At 38.7% G+C, this 16,034-nt stretch overlaps 1 protein-coding gene and 1 long non-coding RNA gene across 3 annotated transcripts in view; one reads left to right on the forward strand and one right to left on the reverse strand.

Annotated features, from left to right (window-relative positions):
- SPIRE2 (spire type actin nucleation factor 2) overlaps positions 1–11,818 on the reverse strand; it is a 57,641-nt gene extending 45,823 nt beyond the window's left edge. Inside the window, exon 1 of one of the 2 annotated variants that reach the window (XM_074286148.1) lies at positions 11,399–11,818. In XM_074286148.1, coding sequence (XP_074142249.1) covers positions 11,399–11,687 — 289 coding nt within the window. In that variant the 5' untranslated portion in view covers positions 11,688–11,818. Of the gene's footprint in view, positions 1–11,260; positions 11,342–11,398 lie in introns of those variants that run through there. The other variant, XM_074286149.1, reaches the window with a different exon arrangement.
- On the forward strand, positions 11,773–15,349 carry LOC141554357 (uncharacterized). Its single transcript, XR_012485845.1, has 2 exons — positions 11,773–11,905; positions 14,466–15,349. It is a non-coding gene; the product is annotated as an uncharacterized LOC141554357 (long non-coding RNA).
- The last annotated feature ends 685 nt before the right edge of the window (positions 15,350–16,034 follow it).

Raw genomic sequence — 16,034 nt, forward strand, 5'->3', positions numbered from 1 at the left:
TGAATGTTATGGAATATTATTGTTTTCAGAGAGGCCTTACTCTCAGAGTAAAAACTCTTCAGAGAGACTTACATGAACTGATGCTAAGTGAAGTGAGCAAACCAGGAGATCATGATACACGGCAACAAGATTATACGATGATCAATTCTGATGGATCTGGCTCTCTTCAACAATGAGATAATTCAAACCTGAAACCTAGGGGAGGGGATGGAGGGAAGGAGGGGAAAATTTGGAACAGAAGTTTTTGCAAAGATCAATGTTGAAAAATTGCCCATGCATAAGTTTTGTAAATAAAAAGCTATAATAATTTTTTTAAAGTGCAAAAAAAAAATAAATAAAACTGTGGATTGTGATCCCACATGGAGTCTCATAATTCAATGTAGGGACCTCAAAATTATGAATTATAATCAATGTTTCATTTGCATACCTATTTTATATACCTACATATCCAGAGTCACGTGAAAATTTCTTGGGCAAAAAGGGGCCACGAGTAGAAAGAAGTTTAAGAAGCCCTGCCTATGGGACATCCTTGACAGTGACCTCTCTATACTACGTGATATGAAGAAACTCAGAGAAGTAAGCAGGTGTGCAGTCTTATGTGCTATCTGTACTGTGAGAGAAGCTGCTTTCCATCTACCATTGCCTAAAGGCATCATTCCACATCTTTAGCAGCAGTAGGTCACAGCTACCTGGGAGCCTCCTTGTGGGAGATTTTTCTCATACTCTCAGCCCAGTGAGAGATGGCAAAAACTAAAGGGCAGGGCTCCTTTTCAGTGTGAACTCATCACAAGGACAATGAATGATTCTTCAGGATGGGTGACTGGGGGGAATGATATGGGAGCAGAGAAGCAAGTGTAATTCCTACAAGGAGCTCAGCCTGTTTCCATCAGAAGGTATGCATTCCAGCTCAATAATCGGAATGATTATCATTTGTATTTGGCTCATACAGAAAAAATGTTTTATTCTTCCTAAGCCATACTATTTCTTTAATAGTATTTTACTTTTTCCCAATTGCACGTAAAGACAATTTTCAACATTCATTTTTTAAAAAGAACTCGAGTTTCAAATTGTTCTCCCTTTCTCCCTCCCCAAGATGGCAAGCAATCTGATATAGGTTATACATAATCACACACTATTTCTGTCTTCCTGAAATGAGTACAGTACCCAGATAGACAAAGTCAGCAATAGTAAAAAATTCATGCTGATTGAAGACCACTCCAGGATCAAATAGGAAGTCCTCTGTTTGACATTGAAAGCTCTCCAGAAACTGGCTCCCTCCTGCCTTCCAATCTCCCTCTACATGTTATCCATTTCTGCCTTTTTAGTGGCTGATCCCTTTGCCTGGAATGAATGCTCTGTCTCCTCACTTCTTTTATTTGACTTTCATAGTTTCCAGCAAACCTCAGTTCAAATCCGAGCTTGTACAAGATGTCTTTCTCAGTGGTCTCCACTACTAGGGCTTTCTCTCTACAAAATTACCTTCTAGCCACTCAAACAATATTATCTATCTCTATACAGTGGTTATTTTTATGCTGTCTTTCTCATTCAAACTCTAGCTCCCTGAGATCAGGGATAATATTTCCCCCCTTTCTTTGTATCCCTAATGCTTAGCATAGTATCTGGCAACTAAATACTTACTGATTGAAAAGAAGTGGAGTCTACATTTGCACTTATATACTAGACACTTAATAAATATTTATTAAATATTTTTTAAAAGATAGAAAAGAACAGGAGTTACTGTTATTAGAGGAAGGGTCTCTAAAACCCCAAAGTAAGAAACCCAGAGCCAGAATCCTTGTGTATCTCAAAAATAACTTTTGCAGTAGCAATAGCAGTAGCGTAGAGTGTATTTGTATCTGAATCACTAAGGCAAATGGCTTCTCCTTTCTGAAACTCAATTTCATCATTTGTAAACTAAGTAAGTTGAATTAGATAATACCTCCTAGCTTTAAATCCTATGGTAGAATGGAACACAATTACTCCATTCCTAAATTCTCTTCCCATACAAGATTCCGAACTCATTCCTTTAGGGTACATCATTGTCCCTGGTCAGGTATTAGCATGATCTATGGATTAGTTCACCATTAATTTACCATGAGTTTTGTTTTGGAGGTGTTGAATTTAAGATATGGCAGTTATCTATGGCAACTGAGAGCAGAATTGTATAAATCGGGCACAGGACAAGTAAGATTTTCTAGAGGGGAAGATGGAAAAAAAAGATCCAGTATCAAGAATACAAAAATAGTCCCTGAGCAGACAACAACTTGAGGAACTTGGTATTTAAGTGAGAGAATTCTCCCCTATCCCCCTTCTCTATTCCCATTCCTCCTACCTCTCACTCCCCACTCCTATTCCTATCCCCCCCAAAAAAAAAAAAAAAAAAAGATGTGTGTCAATAAAATTAAAGATAGAGGGCACTTCAGATAAACTTTGCCTCTTTCACTGGCCTGCCTATAGCCAGCCCAGAGCAGAATAATTTAGGAAAAGTTTCTAGAAGTCTAAAATAGTATCGAGGATATTATATAGTTCTATGGACACTGAATAAAAGCAAATCGGATTGACCTGAACAGAACAGACACTATGACCTTATCTGACAAGGATCATTCAAGCCAACTTTGTAGGGAAGTTCAAAAGAGTCTTTGAACTTATTTAAGTTTTACCACACCATAAAACTCTTTAATTATCTCATCCACATTTAACCTATTCCACCCTTCCCTCTTTAAACCAATGTCACTAGGTTTTAGAGAGCACTAGCATGTGTCTATCAACCAGGGGGTAGCTTAGTGAATGCTTCCTGGAAGATAGGAATACTTGGGCTTGAATCCCACCTCTAGAACTAATTAGTTACACAACTATGGGCCAGGCCACTTAATCTCTCAACTCTCAGTCTGTTAAAAGGGGATAATAATACTTCCAGTATCTATCTCACTGGGTGGTTGTGGATCCCAAATGAGATAATGGATATAAAGTACTTTACAAACCCGAAAGTTTTAAAGCACTAATTGAGTGTCTTTCCATTATTATTGTTATTTTATGGAAACAAAGACCACTAAAAAACACAAAGAAGACAAAAGCCAAAACAGATCTTGCCTATTAAAATATATTAAACACACAGTCTAGTTTCCTTTCTGTCCAGCCTGATTTTGTCTAGATTTTAGGCACGAGTTAATTCACATAGCTAATAGTTAATTCACATGGCTAATTAAAGTGATGGCATTCTCCATCACCATTCCATCTTGTAGAAGGCCTCCACTTTGCCTGAAGGTTAAATCAGCTCTGAAGAGTCATAATGAGTTAATGATCAGAGACAGAAGCTCTAATGTTTTCATGCTTTCGATACCAAGTCAACTCTCTGTGTCTCATAACAGCATATTTGCTTAAATGGGGCATGTCCCAGGACAGGACCGACCAGTTTTGAAAGTTTGTAGGAAGTATTTCCACTTGTGGCTTATACTGTGGGAGAGATGACTTCCACCACCCCAAATACTCCCTGGCATCCTCTTCCTTCCCTGATATTGAACTAAAAGGGCAGTGCCCCCCCCCCCTTGATGTGCTTGCTTATAACCAGGGTGAGAGAATGAAGAGGAGTAGGTGGGAATTCATTAATTCATTCTGATAATGGATAAATATCTCTACCTCATGGGCAACTGTTTAAAAGCATTGGTACATTTTCTCTAGAAAACAACAACAACAACAACAACAACAACAACTACAACTACTACTACTACTACTACTACAACTAGGAATACCATATTTCTTAAAAATGATCTCTGCTTAAGCTAAAGACCCTGATGGCCTGAGAATGCTAGGGAAGGATAGAAATAGCTCCAGTGGAAGGATTCCCATTTCTCTACAATTCCAGGTCATGCAAAACCCATGAGTACCAGTCACTCACCAGGGTCCCCTACATCAAGATTTAGGGAAAATAAACAGTCCTATTTTTAATAGCTTTTTAGTAGAATCTCTGGGTCTAAGTATACCATCATATCATCTGCAAAGAGTAATAATTTGGTTTCCTCATTACCTACTCTAATTCCTTTAATTTCTTTCTCATCTCTTATTGCCAAAGCTAGCATTTCTAATACAATATTGAATAGTAATAGTGATAGTGGGAAACCTTGTTTCACTCCTGATCTTACTGGGAATGGTTCAAGTTTATCCCCAAAACATATGATGCAAATAGTCCTATTTCAAAACATAACTAAATATACTTTAACCTCTCTGTGCCTCAATTTTCTCACATGTAAAATGAAAGAGGTGAACTAGATGACCTCTGAAATTCCTTCTGGCTCTAAATCTAAAATTCTATAACACATTTGTCCAGCAGACAAAGAAAAGAACTTAGGGATGGTGCAATAGAAAAATCCCTGAATCTGCAGTTAAAGAACTTAGATTTGAATCTTGTTTCTGCTTGAACCCTGGACAAATTATTTTTCTTTTTCATTTCTCTTCTGTAACATGAAGGATTGGACTAATTGACCTCAAAGGTCCCTAAATCTATGACCCTTATAAAAAGATGCTGTCAGACTAGGTTGATAAGCTCAGGATTTGAGATGAAAACTGTTTTAAAGACTCCTCATGCCAAACTTGGTATTCTGAGAAGAACAAGAAACTCACAAATGTTTACTTGCAGAAAATGTGTTTGTTGAGTGGACTGATCACCAAGGGACACAGTCCCTGCTCAGAGGAGGGAATAAAGCCTGAATAGTATCAGTTTTCATGTGTACACACCCACAGAATATACAAAACACACCTCTATTCACATGAGTAGCCAACCCACAACACCAACACATACTTACAACCACATACTTATTATCCAGGGTCCACCCAACATGGACACATAGATAGATAGATAGATAGATAGATAGATAGATAGATAGATAGATAGATAGATAGATAGAGGGGGAGAGGGAGAGAGAAGGAAAGAGAGAGAAGGAGGAGAGAGAGGAAGGGAAAGGGAAAGAAGGAAGCAGAGGGAGAGGAAAAGAGAGGGGGAGAGGAAGAAGGGAAGAGGGAGGGGGAGGGGAAGAGAGAGGAAGGAAGGAAAAAGGGAAGAAGGGAGGGAGGGAGGAAAGAAGGAAAAGAAAGAAAACATTCATATTGATAGACCAATAGAATTGACTTGAATAGAGAGAAAAAATTGACATGGATAGAGAGATAGGTAGATACACACACTTCCACCATCAACTCATCATATCACTTGCCCTCAAGTCCCTAGGAAACAGTTTTCTGAATAGAAATATTCAATGTTGGATAACCTTTCTAATTTTTAGAAACACTTATAGTAAAATACTTATTAACAGACTAGCTTTCTATCAATATTTCTTTTGTGGTACTTGCCATAGTCCTCTCCTCAAAACTTCCTCCCACTGATCCAGATGACAATTTTTGTTCAAATAGTATTTTTACCTGCAAAGCTTACTCAATTTCCTAATGATTTTGTTGAGTTTGTTTAAGGTCTGTTTAGTGAAAGTCAGAATTGTAAATCAGTTTTAACTTCTCTGGAGCTCAGTTTCTTCATTTTTAAAATAAAAGGTCTGAATGAGATGATTTCTAAGGTCTTGGCCTAACATTCTAAATTATGCTAATTTAACTTGATTTCCTAGTTCTAGTCAAATTAGAGTCTTATATGCAAATTCAAAAGGGTTAAGAAAAGCAGGAAATAAAACTGGGCACTGGCATTATTCTCTGACTTGCCCCAAACCAACTCCGGACTTCATTCAAGGCTTTCACTGTTGCTTGGTACAATCTACATCACAGCCTATACCTCATAATTGGGTTGGGTTGATTTTTTTTCTGTCTTTGGGATTGGTCATGGGTCCTTTTGAGAATCTTCTGCTGTCCTGTTTTGTGGATCTCACCACTGAGCCACATAGTTAGGGGAATTACTAAATTAAATTAACTAACCTTTCACCCTACAAACTAGGCATTTAAACCATGCCCCCAGTAAAGATTTCTCAGAGGGATGTGTACCAATGATGTCTCCCTTATTAGACTCTGGGTTTCTTGAGAGTGTGTGTGTGTGTGTCCAGTAATTAGAATGTCTGGCACACAGTGGCAAAGTAGATAGAGTGGTGGGCCAGGGGAAGAGTCTGGGAAGACTCTAGCCTTAGAAAGTTACTAGCTGTATGATCCTAGGCAAGTCATTTAAGTCCATTGACCTCAGTTTCCTCATGGGATAAAATGAGCTGAAGAAGGAAATGGCAACTAAATGGGGTCATGAAGAGTTGGACACAATTGAACAACAACTGGCACATAGTAGGTGCTTAATAAATGATTTTGATTGAATGAGACTCAGTTTTTTCCTCTTTCATTATATTTGTTTATTTTCCATCCTTTCTGACATGTCTATGTAATGCTGATAGGATGCAACAATAGCAAATAGCTCACAGCTATGAGGAGAACATGTGAGAAGACAGCTGGTATAGGAGGAGACAGAGCCATCTCCCTAGGGCACTTCTGCTTTGGCACAAAGTTAGGAAGCTGCTCACAAGAGCAAACCACCTGAAGGCAGGGACTCTGTCAGAACCATATGCTCAGAACAAAAGTATTCCAGTTGCCAAAGGGAATTTGCAGTGGGGGGAAAGTATTTTTTTTGTGTAATGGAAGAAATTGTTTCCCAGCATGTTATTTCCATTCCTTAGAATGCCTGTGCATATCACAATCACCCCATGAATTCACCTGAAATAAAGTGCTATAAAAAGCAAGCTAAGTAGTCACAATCTATCCTTTTCAGTATGGACTGCCAAATAATACAGTAAATGTAGTGGGAGGCAACTAGTGTACAGCATGAGGGTCATGCTCATTCTCTAGGCCCCTCTGAAAAATCTACAGGACTTGGAAGGTAGGCAGGCTCTAAAAAGTCCCAGGGAGGATCCAGCCCCTGATGCTGAAGTGTTGGTAATGGAAGGAACTAAGTAAGATTGCTTATGTCAGGATTTGGTGATTCCATGACTCAAAACAGAATTACAAACCATCTCTTAGTGACCCTTAATAATTATAATGGACAATTATTATTATATATACTGTGGATCTAGTTAAAAAAAAGGATGAGTTACTCAAAATATAGTTTCTTATAGAAATTCAGAGATATATGGAATGTATATGAGTGTTATAGCAGAAATTGGCAAATTGGAGATAGAAGACAGCAGGAGAGGCATTACCTGTTTTTATACAGCCCCTTGAGCTACATTTTATCAAGTTGCCTAGGACACCAAAATATTCACTTACCAATGGTCATCCAAACAATGTAGGTCAAAGACAAGACTTGAACCCAAATTTTTCTGATTTCTGGGTCTATTCTCTAATCTCTATGATATTCTTTTTGTGTTTACATCTTCATCTGTGATTTCATATACTCACAAAAGGCAATATTTCTTCAAAGTCCTATGAGGTTTTAACCTTCCACAGTTATAATGGCCAGAAAAATTGACCTTGCTAAAACTAAGGTGGTGATGAACCTTTATGAACTTAGCTAGGATGACCCACAGACAACAAGATCACATAGTCCATTGCCAGGGAAATGATGAGAAAGAAGAGGGTGGGTAGGGGGAAGACAGGCAGCTCTATGGTTTAAAGGAAGTTAATAAATCAAATTTTTTATATTGGATAGGCTTTAATTTTTATAACATTTAGGTTGTAAAATGTAGATGAATCACTTTGTATATATGGATGGGGTGTGGAAAATCACTACTTTCCTATTAGGAAAGGCATATGAGGAAAAAATGGAATTAGAGAAATTAGGGGATTCTGCCTACTGGTAATTAAAGGGTACATAGGCAAAAGAAGTATAATAAAAGGAAAGGTTTAGAGCTGTGTGGCAAAACGTTAGAAAAAGAAATTATGGTTAAGTTAGTGTGAACAAAGTAGAAAAGAGAGCCAAGAAATAAGAAGAGATGAGAAATAGCCAGAAAACAGTATAATATATCTGACATGAGGACTGAATAGTCCAATGTCATCCATCAGTATTCAAACTTGGCCTATCCAAGAGGGTTTTCCAGTGCCCAGGGAACATAATCCAGAAACCTCATAATGAATAATGCAGGACAGAAATACTGCAAGTCTCAGTGATCTTTTTTTTTTTTTTTTTTTTTTTTTTTTCCCCCTCAGCAGAGAATGAGCCAAAACATTATACATTAGGAGCTGAATTTTCTGGAAACCTTAAGATGACCCAAGATAACATAAAATTCAGTCCTGTGTTAATTGACCAGCTGGCATTTAAATAAAAAGCTAACTTTATCTCTGCATTATAGCTGGGAAGATTGCTAGATTTAACCCAATAATCAGTCAAGTTAGAGATTACAGAGTATTTGAAAAGGACACCTGTAAACTTTGGTTGTCTTTGTGTTGATTTTGCTTAAAAAAAAAAAAACCCAAACAACCCACCATCCTTTAACATGGAGTTATTGTACAGGGACCCCAAACATCCTCGAGATGTTAGCATTGGTTCAATTTCCCCATCTTAACAGCAGATTTGTTTGAAATTTTAAGGGAAAGTCTTAAATAAAGGAATTTTTTTATTCTATTAAATTTACTCACTTGTAAAAATATTACCACTAGTAGGATGTAGGGTTATTTATCTCCTGAGTTTAGTTTAACTACTTTTTTTGTGAACAAAAATTACACTATACTTTTTAAACCCAGATTAGAAATTTCTTCCTAAGTAAAACATTGGTACATGCACATTTAACAGCTTTAAAAAAATCGATATCTAGAGGGGAAAAAGATATCACTAAAGTAAAAAATAAGAATTATGAGAAATGGAATATTACTACAACATAAGATATTATAAAAGGAATGATAACAGAGAAACCTAGGAATACTGAGGAACTGATCTAGAGTAAAGCAAGCAGAACCAGAAGAATAATTTACTTAATAATAATAACAACAACAACAATGTAAAGGCAAACAACTTTCAAAGTTTTAAGAACTCTGATGGCCAAATGACCAAGCATGATTCTCAAGCACTGATGATCTTTGCTAATATCTACTTCCATAAAGGAGATGGAGTCAAGATTCAGAATGAAACATACTTTTTTTTTTTTTTGATATGAACAATGTGGGAATTTGTTTTGCCTAATTATGCCTATTTGCTACAAGTTTTCTTTTTCTTTTTCTTTTTTTTAATAGTAAAGTTGGATAGAGAAAAAAAATGAATACCTGTTATTTGAAAACTAAAATAAAATTTAAAAAAAGAAAGGATGAATCACTATAGGTGAAGTATGGAATATATTTAGGAATGAAATTGATATAAAAACAAAAGATAAGATTTTTTAAATAAAAAATAAATCATTGTTCTAAGGTTTCAGGTGATTCAAAGTTTTCAAAGCAAAAAAAGAAAAAGTTCAGAGTTTAAAAAAAGGTTTTATGCTATCTATATACAAAATATATGAGTGATCAGAAAGAAAGTGAATTTGTCTTCCTTGAGCTGGGAGAGGCTCATAGTTACTTCCTACAAAGTTCAAAGTTCAAATTCCCTTTTATTACATCTGGGACTTGAATTCCAACCTATATTTCAATAGGTTATACATGAATATATACATGAATGCAATCTTTAGTGCTTTGCTTTCAATGTTTTGAACTACCTGTTTTTTTCCAAACGGATGCAAAGATGGGACCAATAAATTTCTAAAGGAGAATGAGCTGAATTGAAATATTACCAGTCCTTGTTGTAATATTAGTAGTCATTTTAAAGGATACTGATGACATATACTTAACTTAAAGCACCAACAATTTAAACATATCTGAGGAACAATTTTTATTCTGTTTATATGTGGTCCATAATTAGAGAGCTGAGGGAAAGGGAAAGAATCCCTTTTTCCCCATGGTCAGATTTGTTTTGCATGGAAGTCATGACAGCTTCTGACAAAAGGCAGATGTTACTATTTAGTCTCTTACATGAATTTTCTGGCCACTATAGATCCTTAAAATTGGCTCACGCTATCTTCATATTATCAGATGTTACCTGGGTCACTTGTACCTACTAATAATATATTGGACTTTGTTTAACATCTCATTAGAGAAGGCCTATCATCATAACAGTAATGGGATTGTAAGATAATTGATCTATCTTTAATATACACATACATACATACACATAGACATCAATGGTTTGCCCTGAAATGAGCAGGACACACTCTAGTATGGACCATGAATAGAACAAAGGTCTCTATACTCCCAAGCCACAAAGCCAACCCATTGTGTATTGCCTTAGTTTGGCATTGCCCCTGTCCCACCTTCCTGGGAGTCTGTCTCTGTTGACTTCTGTAAACCTACAGGTTTCAGTGCTGGAGATATTCCAGCTATCCTCTCTGAAACGCACAGAACTGCCTTTGTGTTCCCCAAACATGAGAGCAACTTTTGGGGTCATATCAACATGTGCTTTGTAGTAAGTAGCATTCAAGTTCTCAAGGGCTAAAACTGACTCATTATGGAAAGAACAAAAGATTAAGATCACAGTCCCCCAAACTTGAACAAACTTTAAAGGGGGAGGAAGAAAGAATGAAAGAGGAGGGAGGGAAGGAGGGGAAGAAGAGAGAGAGAGAGAGAGAGAGAGAGAGAGAGAGAGAGAGAGAGAGAGAGAGAGAGAGAATTTAAAATTACAGTTACTTAGAATGAAAGATGAAAGCCACCAAAGTTGTGCAGTGACTCTAATAAAAATTATCATTATTATTATTGCAATAAGATGCAGTGCCTTCTGGGAGTCCCAGGGCTCAGATACTATGCTTCTGTGGTGTTGCAGCTTGCACAGAGTGTATTATGATGGAGTTACCTTCGCTTCTCAGTCATCTGAGGACTGCAGACCTTTAATGGGCCAAAGGGTTACCACAGGTGGAGGGGAAAAGAGAAGAGGTGGGAGGCAGGACCGAGGTAACTGACACTGCTGCAAGTATTCAATAATCAAGAGGCGAGAACTCTGATCAATTTCCCCTTTTTGCCCTCACCACCTTAGAGATCCACAACAAAACACTTAGGCACAAGCACCGGGCTCTGATGTGGGGGTTCTTAGGGGAAAAAGAAATGGAGCAGTTTCAAGAGCTTCTGCTGCCCGGGCGGGGTGGAGGGGAGGATGTGTGTCAGAGTCAGGCAGAAGACTACTAAGGGGCTAGAAAAGGGTACCCCCTCCACGCTCTAGAAATCGGAGCTGGATCCAGATTCACATCCCTGCTGTTTCTCCTTCTCTGTGACCTCCTCCCTTCCTTAAGTCTGCAGTAGAGACAGCCCCAAGCCTCTGCCCAATCCGAACTGACGGGAGACACACCTGAAGCGGCAGCAGGAGCAGGAGGGTGATGGAGTAAGGGAGAAGTGGATTCCCAGGCAGGGAGCGGGGCTGCGGCTGCTACTCCCCTCCTTTCCAATCCCCCCTCCTCCCAGGCTCTAAGGAAGTGCCCATCCTCACCAGCCGAACTAGGCTCCAGCTGGGCGCTGACCGTCCCATCCTTGTGAAGGAGGATGTCGGCTGTGTCCCGGATCCTGCCTCCTCCGGGCTCTGCCCCGAGGAGCCCTCGACAGCACTGGTAACACACGGCCCATGCCTGCTCCTCGTTAATCGGCTGTTCGTAAGACTTCAGCACCTCCTCCAAGGACAGCTCCCAGGGGTCCAGCCGGTCCGAGCCCCCGGCCCGCTCCGGTGGGGCTGAGGAGCCGCCGCCGCCGCCGCCGCCGCCGCTGCTGCTGGCCCTGGCCATGGCTGCTCCATTATCGCCTTTTGCGAGCCAGGCTGGTTTCCATAACAGCCGCTCTGGGCAGTAGACGCAGCCCAGGAGGAGGCAGCGGAGGAGGCGGAGGCGGAGGTGGTTCCAGGGTAGCTCCTCTTTGCTTTGTCATCCTCCGGCCTTGCCCCGCCCTAAAAAGAGCCAGTACAAACCAGCGCAGCCGACACGGCAGCCTATTGCTGGAGCTTCAGGTAAGGGAGGGGGCGTGAGTATATGGGGGGGCGGGGGGGCGAGGAAAAGAGGAGAAAGAAGGGGAGAGAGAGAAGAGGGAGAGAGGGAGGGAGAAAGAAAAGGAAAGAGGAAGAGGGAGAGAGGGAGGGAGAGGAAGAAGGGAGGAAAAGGGAGGGGGAGAGGAAGAGAGAGGGAAAGAGCGGGGAAAAGAGAGGGGGGAGAGAGAGAAGAGGAGAGAGAGAGAGAGGGAAAGAGAGGAAAAGGAAGGGGACAGGAAGGGGAGAGAGAGGGGGAAGAGAGAAAAAAGGAGAGAAGGGGAGAGAGAGAAAAGGAGAGAGACACAGACTCTCACAATCACTCACAGACTGGCCAACACAGCTGCTACACATCCGCCCATACACCGCACACACACGGAAGCTCAGACATATTCACGGGCAGACTTGCACGCCCACATTCAGGAGGGGCACCCAAGCTTTCAGCACATCTACACTGCCCTAAAACCTTAGAGACTTTGTTAAGGAATTGAGGAATAGGGAAAGGGGAGTTTAGGAGGGATGGAACCCCTTTTACCTCCATCATAATTCTACGGAGATAGCACTGAAGCTGAGTGACAGGATTTAGCTTGGAACCTACTCGATACCTCTGTGACCTTAGGCAAGCATTTCATTTCTCTGACTTCATTTCCACGGGCTGTAAAATTAGGGACTTGGGTAGATGATCTCTAAGGTTCTTTCCAGCTCTTAGTGGTTCGCATGTAGTGCCAGATACCTTTGTAGGGAAAGTTTGCCCAAAAAAGGTGACTTCAAAGAAGTTTTCAAAAATATAATAAAACTATGAGAGAATGACAGACTGTACCAAAGTGATTAAGAATCTATTAAAATGATCTAGTAAGGATTTAGCTTTTGAAAAAGTAAATGAGCCTACATTAAACTTGTTCTTTGATTAGAATGGAAAATTAAAATAAGTACAAAGTCTTGCAAACTACAGAGTACTCCCTTAGCTACACTCCCTTCAGAAAGAGTATACTATTAGGGAGAGGGGAAGAGTTATATTCACTGCGAACAAGTAGGAAAATACCTAAACAGCAAACCTTTCATTGACATTAGGGCTTTTCCACCAACTAAGGCCATAAATGCTACTTGGAAATATGAGCCATTAAATTCACAAAGCTGCATTTTTATTTCAACTCTTAAAAGAAAAGGTGCCAGTGAACTTGGGGATAGGGCTGCCAGAACTGGTCTCCTGGTATTTTATAATCTCATATAGATCATTACCCTTTGAACTAGAATTTTTTTTTAATCCCTACCTAGCATTTATATATATATATATATGGCTTAAAGTTTGCTGGGTACTTTACATACTTTCTCTTCTTTGAACCTTAAATCAAGACACGGGAGATAGGTACTACAAGCATTATTTCCATTTTGCAGATGAGAAAACTGATGATCAGAAAATGTTTTGACTTTCCTAGGGTTATAGCTAAAGAGCATTAATCTGACAACTTCCTGACCATAATATTACATTATGTTTTAGTCATTTTTTTATTTTGTCTGACTTATTTGGGGTTTTCTTGGCAAAGATACTGGACTGTTTTGTCATTTCCTTCTCCACCTCATTTTACAGATGAGGAAACAGGGTTAATGACTTGTCCAGGGTGACACAACTAGTATCTAAGGCTGGATTTGAACTCACGATGAATCTTCCTGATTCAAAGTCCAGTACTTTATCCACTGTGCCACCAACCTGTCCATAAAATCACTCTGTCTTTCCTCATAAAGGGGTTAAGCACACTTTGGAAGAGAACAATTTTTTATTTGTGCCTCACATGATCATTACCAACATACAGCTTTGTTCAATTCACCAATCCCTCCCTACAAGGCACCTGTTAAAGTAAGAGTTTCATCACCACTTTCTGTGAAGAAAATCTGGAAAAAAGAGGTGGATAACAATGCCCTTCTCATGAGGCTGAACTAGAAAATGGAGAAAATAAATGAGAACCCCAGTTAAATCTCCTTTCACAAACAATAACCCACATGTTGCCAACAAGGATCATAAAATTCTATAAATTTGGGTTCAGCATCTTTACTATTTAAATAAACATAAGCTCCTGGAGGAGGGGAACTATTCAATTTTGGCTTTGCAACTCCTGCACCTAGCACAATAACTAGTATATAGTTGGTTCTAATTAAGGATAATAGTTATTGGTTGATTCATTTGGCTGAAGAAATTGTTTTCATAATATCATAGATTTAAAGCTGGGAGATATATTAAAAAGCCACATAATGTAACCCTTTCTTCATTTGATAAAAAAGGATTTCTTACTGAGGAAAGCTTAAGAATCTAGTAATAATTACAAATCACTGAAAACAGAATGATATACAGTGACTTCATCTGTCATTGAAAAGATCCCCCCAAAAGAAGCTAAGCTTTTAATAATGGAAAAATCTATAATGGTCCAGGAGAATAGATATTTTTCTTTCCACTGTAGAGAAGTAGGGGACCACCAGGGCATATATTGTCAGACACTATCACTATATCAGATGTTTTTGCTTAATTGTTTTTGTTTTTTCTTTCTGGAAGGGTGAGAAGCGGTGGACATTTCCAGAAATGACTTATGCAGCAAAAATAAAAGGCATCAACAAAACTTGATTTTTAAAACTACTTTCATCCAAAAACACTTGCATGTGAATTTGTCAAGCTTTTTTTTTTTTTTTTTTTTTTTTTTTGGTACCATCCAGAATAATGTTTACCATAGTTTGGGTTTGCAGATGGAGAGACTGCTGCCTTTAGATTCAGTTGCAATAATGACTTCCACTTACAGAACATCTTTCATTCAAGAATATCCCCTGACTAAATCTGCAAACAGCCAGACACATGACTCACTCCTCCCACCAAGGATTACCTTAGACATGCAAACACTCCTTGGGTGTAGAGAGCAACTGTGTGGGAGACAATGCAACTGTTTAAGAACAGGAAAAGAAAAAGGTGGCTGTAGCCAGTGAATACTTCAGGGGAATTTGAGGAGGAAGAATGTAATTACCCTAATTGGAATCTGACTTGGTCTTAGCAAGGAATACCTCTTCTCTTTTCAAAAGAGCCTTGGGTTTCCTTATTGGCTAAATTAAGAATTTTAAGATCTCATTTGATATGGCACAAAATCTCTAGGAGCCTGCTGAGACTTTTGGTTTAAGACCTACTCAAAAGACCTGCTGATGAATCACACTGTCTGCTATCTCTGGATATTCCTTAGAGATCATTTGTCCAAGGAGAAGATTATTTTTCAGGTCTTTATATAACTCCTTATAGCCAGAAATTTGGTAAACTCCAGGCATTATTAATCACCCTTAGGATACAAAGGTTTAAATGTTTTGTTTTTGTTTTTTTTAAAAGGTATTAAGGTTGTAGCTCTCTTACCTGTGGTCCTAAATTATATCTATGGTCAAGAATTAAAAGAACAAACCAAATGGTTTAAGCAGTTCCTTCCATTTTCCCTAACATGAGTGGTATATTCCAAAATTAATTTTCCTTGTAAACTTTAAAGAACCAACTTTAACCAAGAAAGGAATCAAAGATAAAGTCAATCACTCTTAACCTAATCTAACTTTTAGCAGGTGGTAACAGGGCAAATAGTATTATTATTCCCCATTTATTGGGGGGGGGGGGAGGGAGGGAGAAGGAAGAGAGTGACTTAACAGTTACACAATGATAGAAGTGGTAGAAATAGCTTAATTCTAATTTAGCTAGTGGGAGCAGTCAGCTCAATCTAGGTTTAGGAATAATTAATTAGTCACACTAAAGTCAAGGCCAAATTAAACCCTTTCTTTTCCACACCCAGCTACAAAAAACCAAACAGCTTATGTAGGACATGTTGGAGATTTCAATCAGCAGGAAACAGTCGTTGATTATTTATTAAGTGTTCACTATATACTGACACTAATCCCAAATCACTTATGGCATTAAACGGATACTGATCAGCACTGTACTATACAAAGCACATAGCCAATAGCCAAATAAATATTTTGCTGATAAGAAAATGATATAATTCATGCTAAGAAGCGAGCTGAGTTAAATAAGTCTGGTTATCCTAATTAGAAATAGTGCAGGCCTGGATGAAAAAAAGAAAGCTTATTTTTGTAACATTTTAAACAT

Source organism: Sminthopsis crassicaudata, chromosome 2 (genome assembly GCF_048593235.1).
Source record: "Sminthopsis crassicaudata isolate SCR6 chromosome 2, ASM4859323v1, whole genome shotgun sequence".
Classification (NCBI taxonomy): Eukaryota; Metazoa; Chordata; class Mammalia; order Dasyuromorphia; family Dasyuridae; genus Sminthopsis; species Sminthopsis crassicaudata.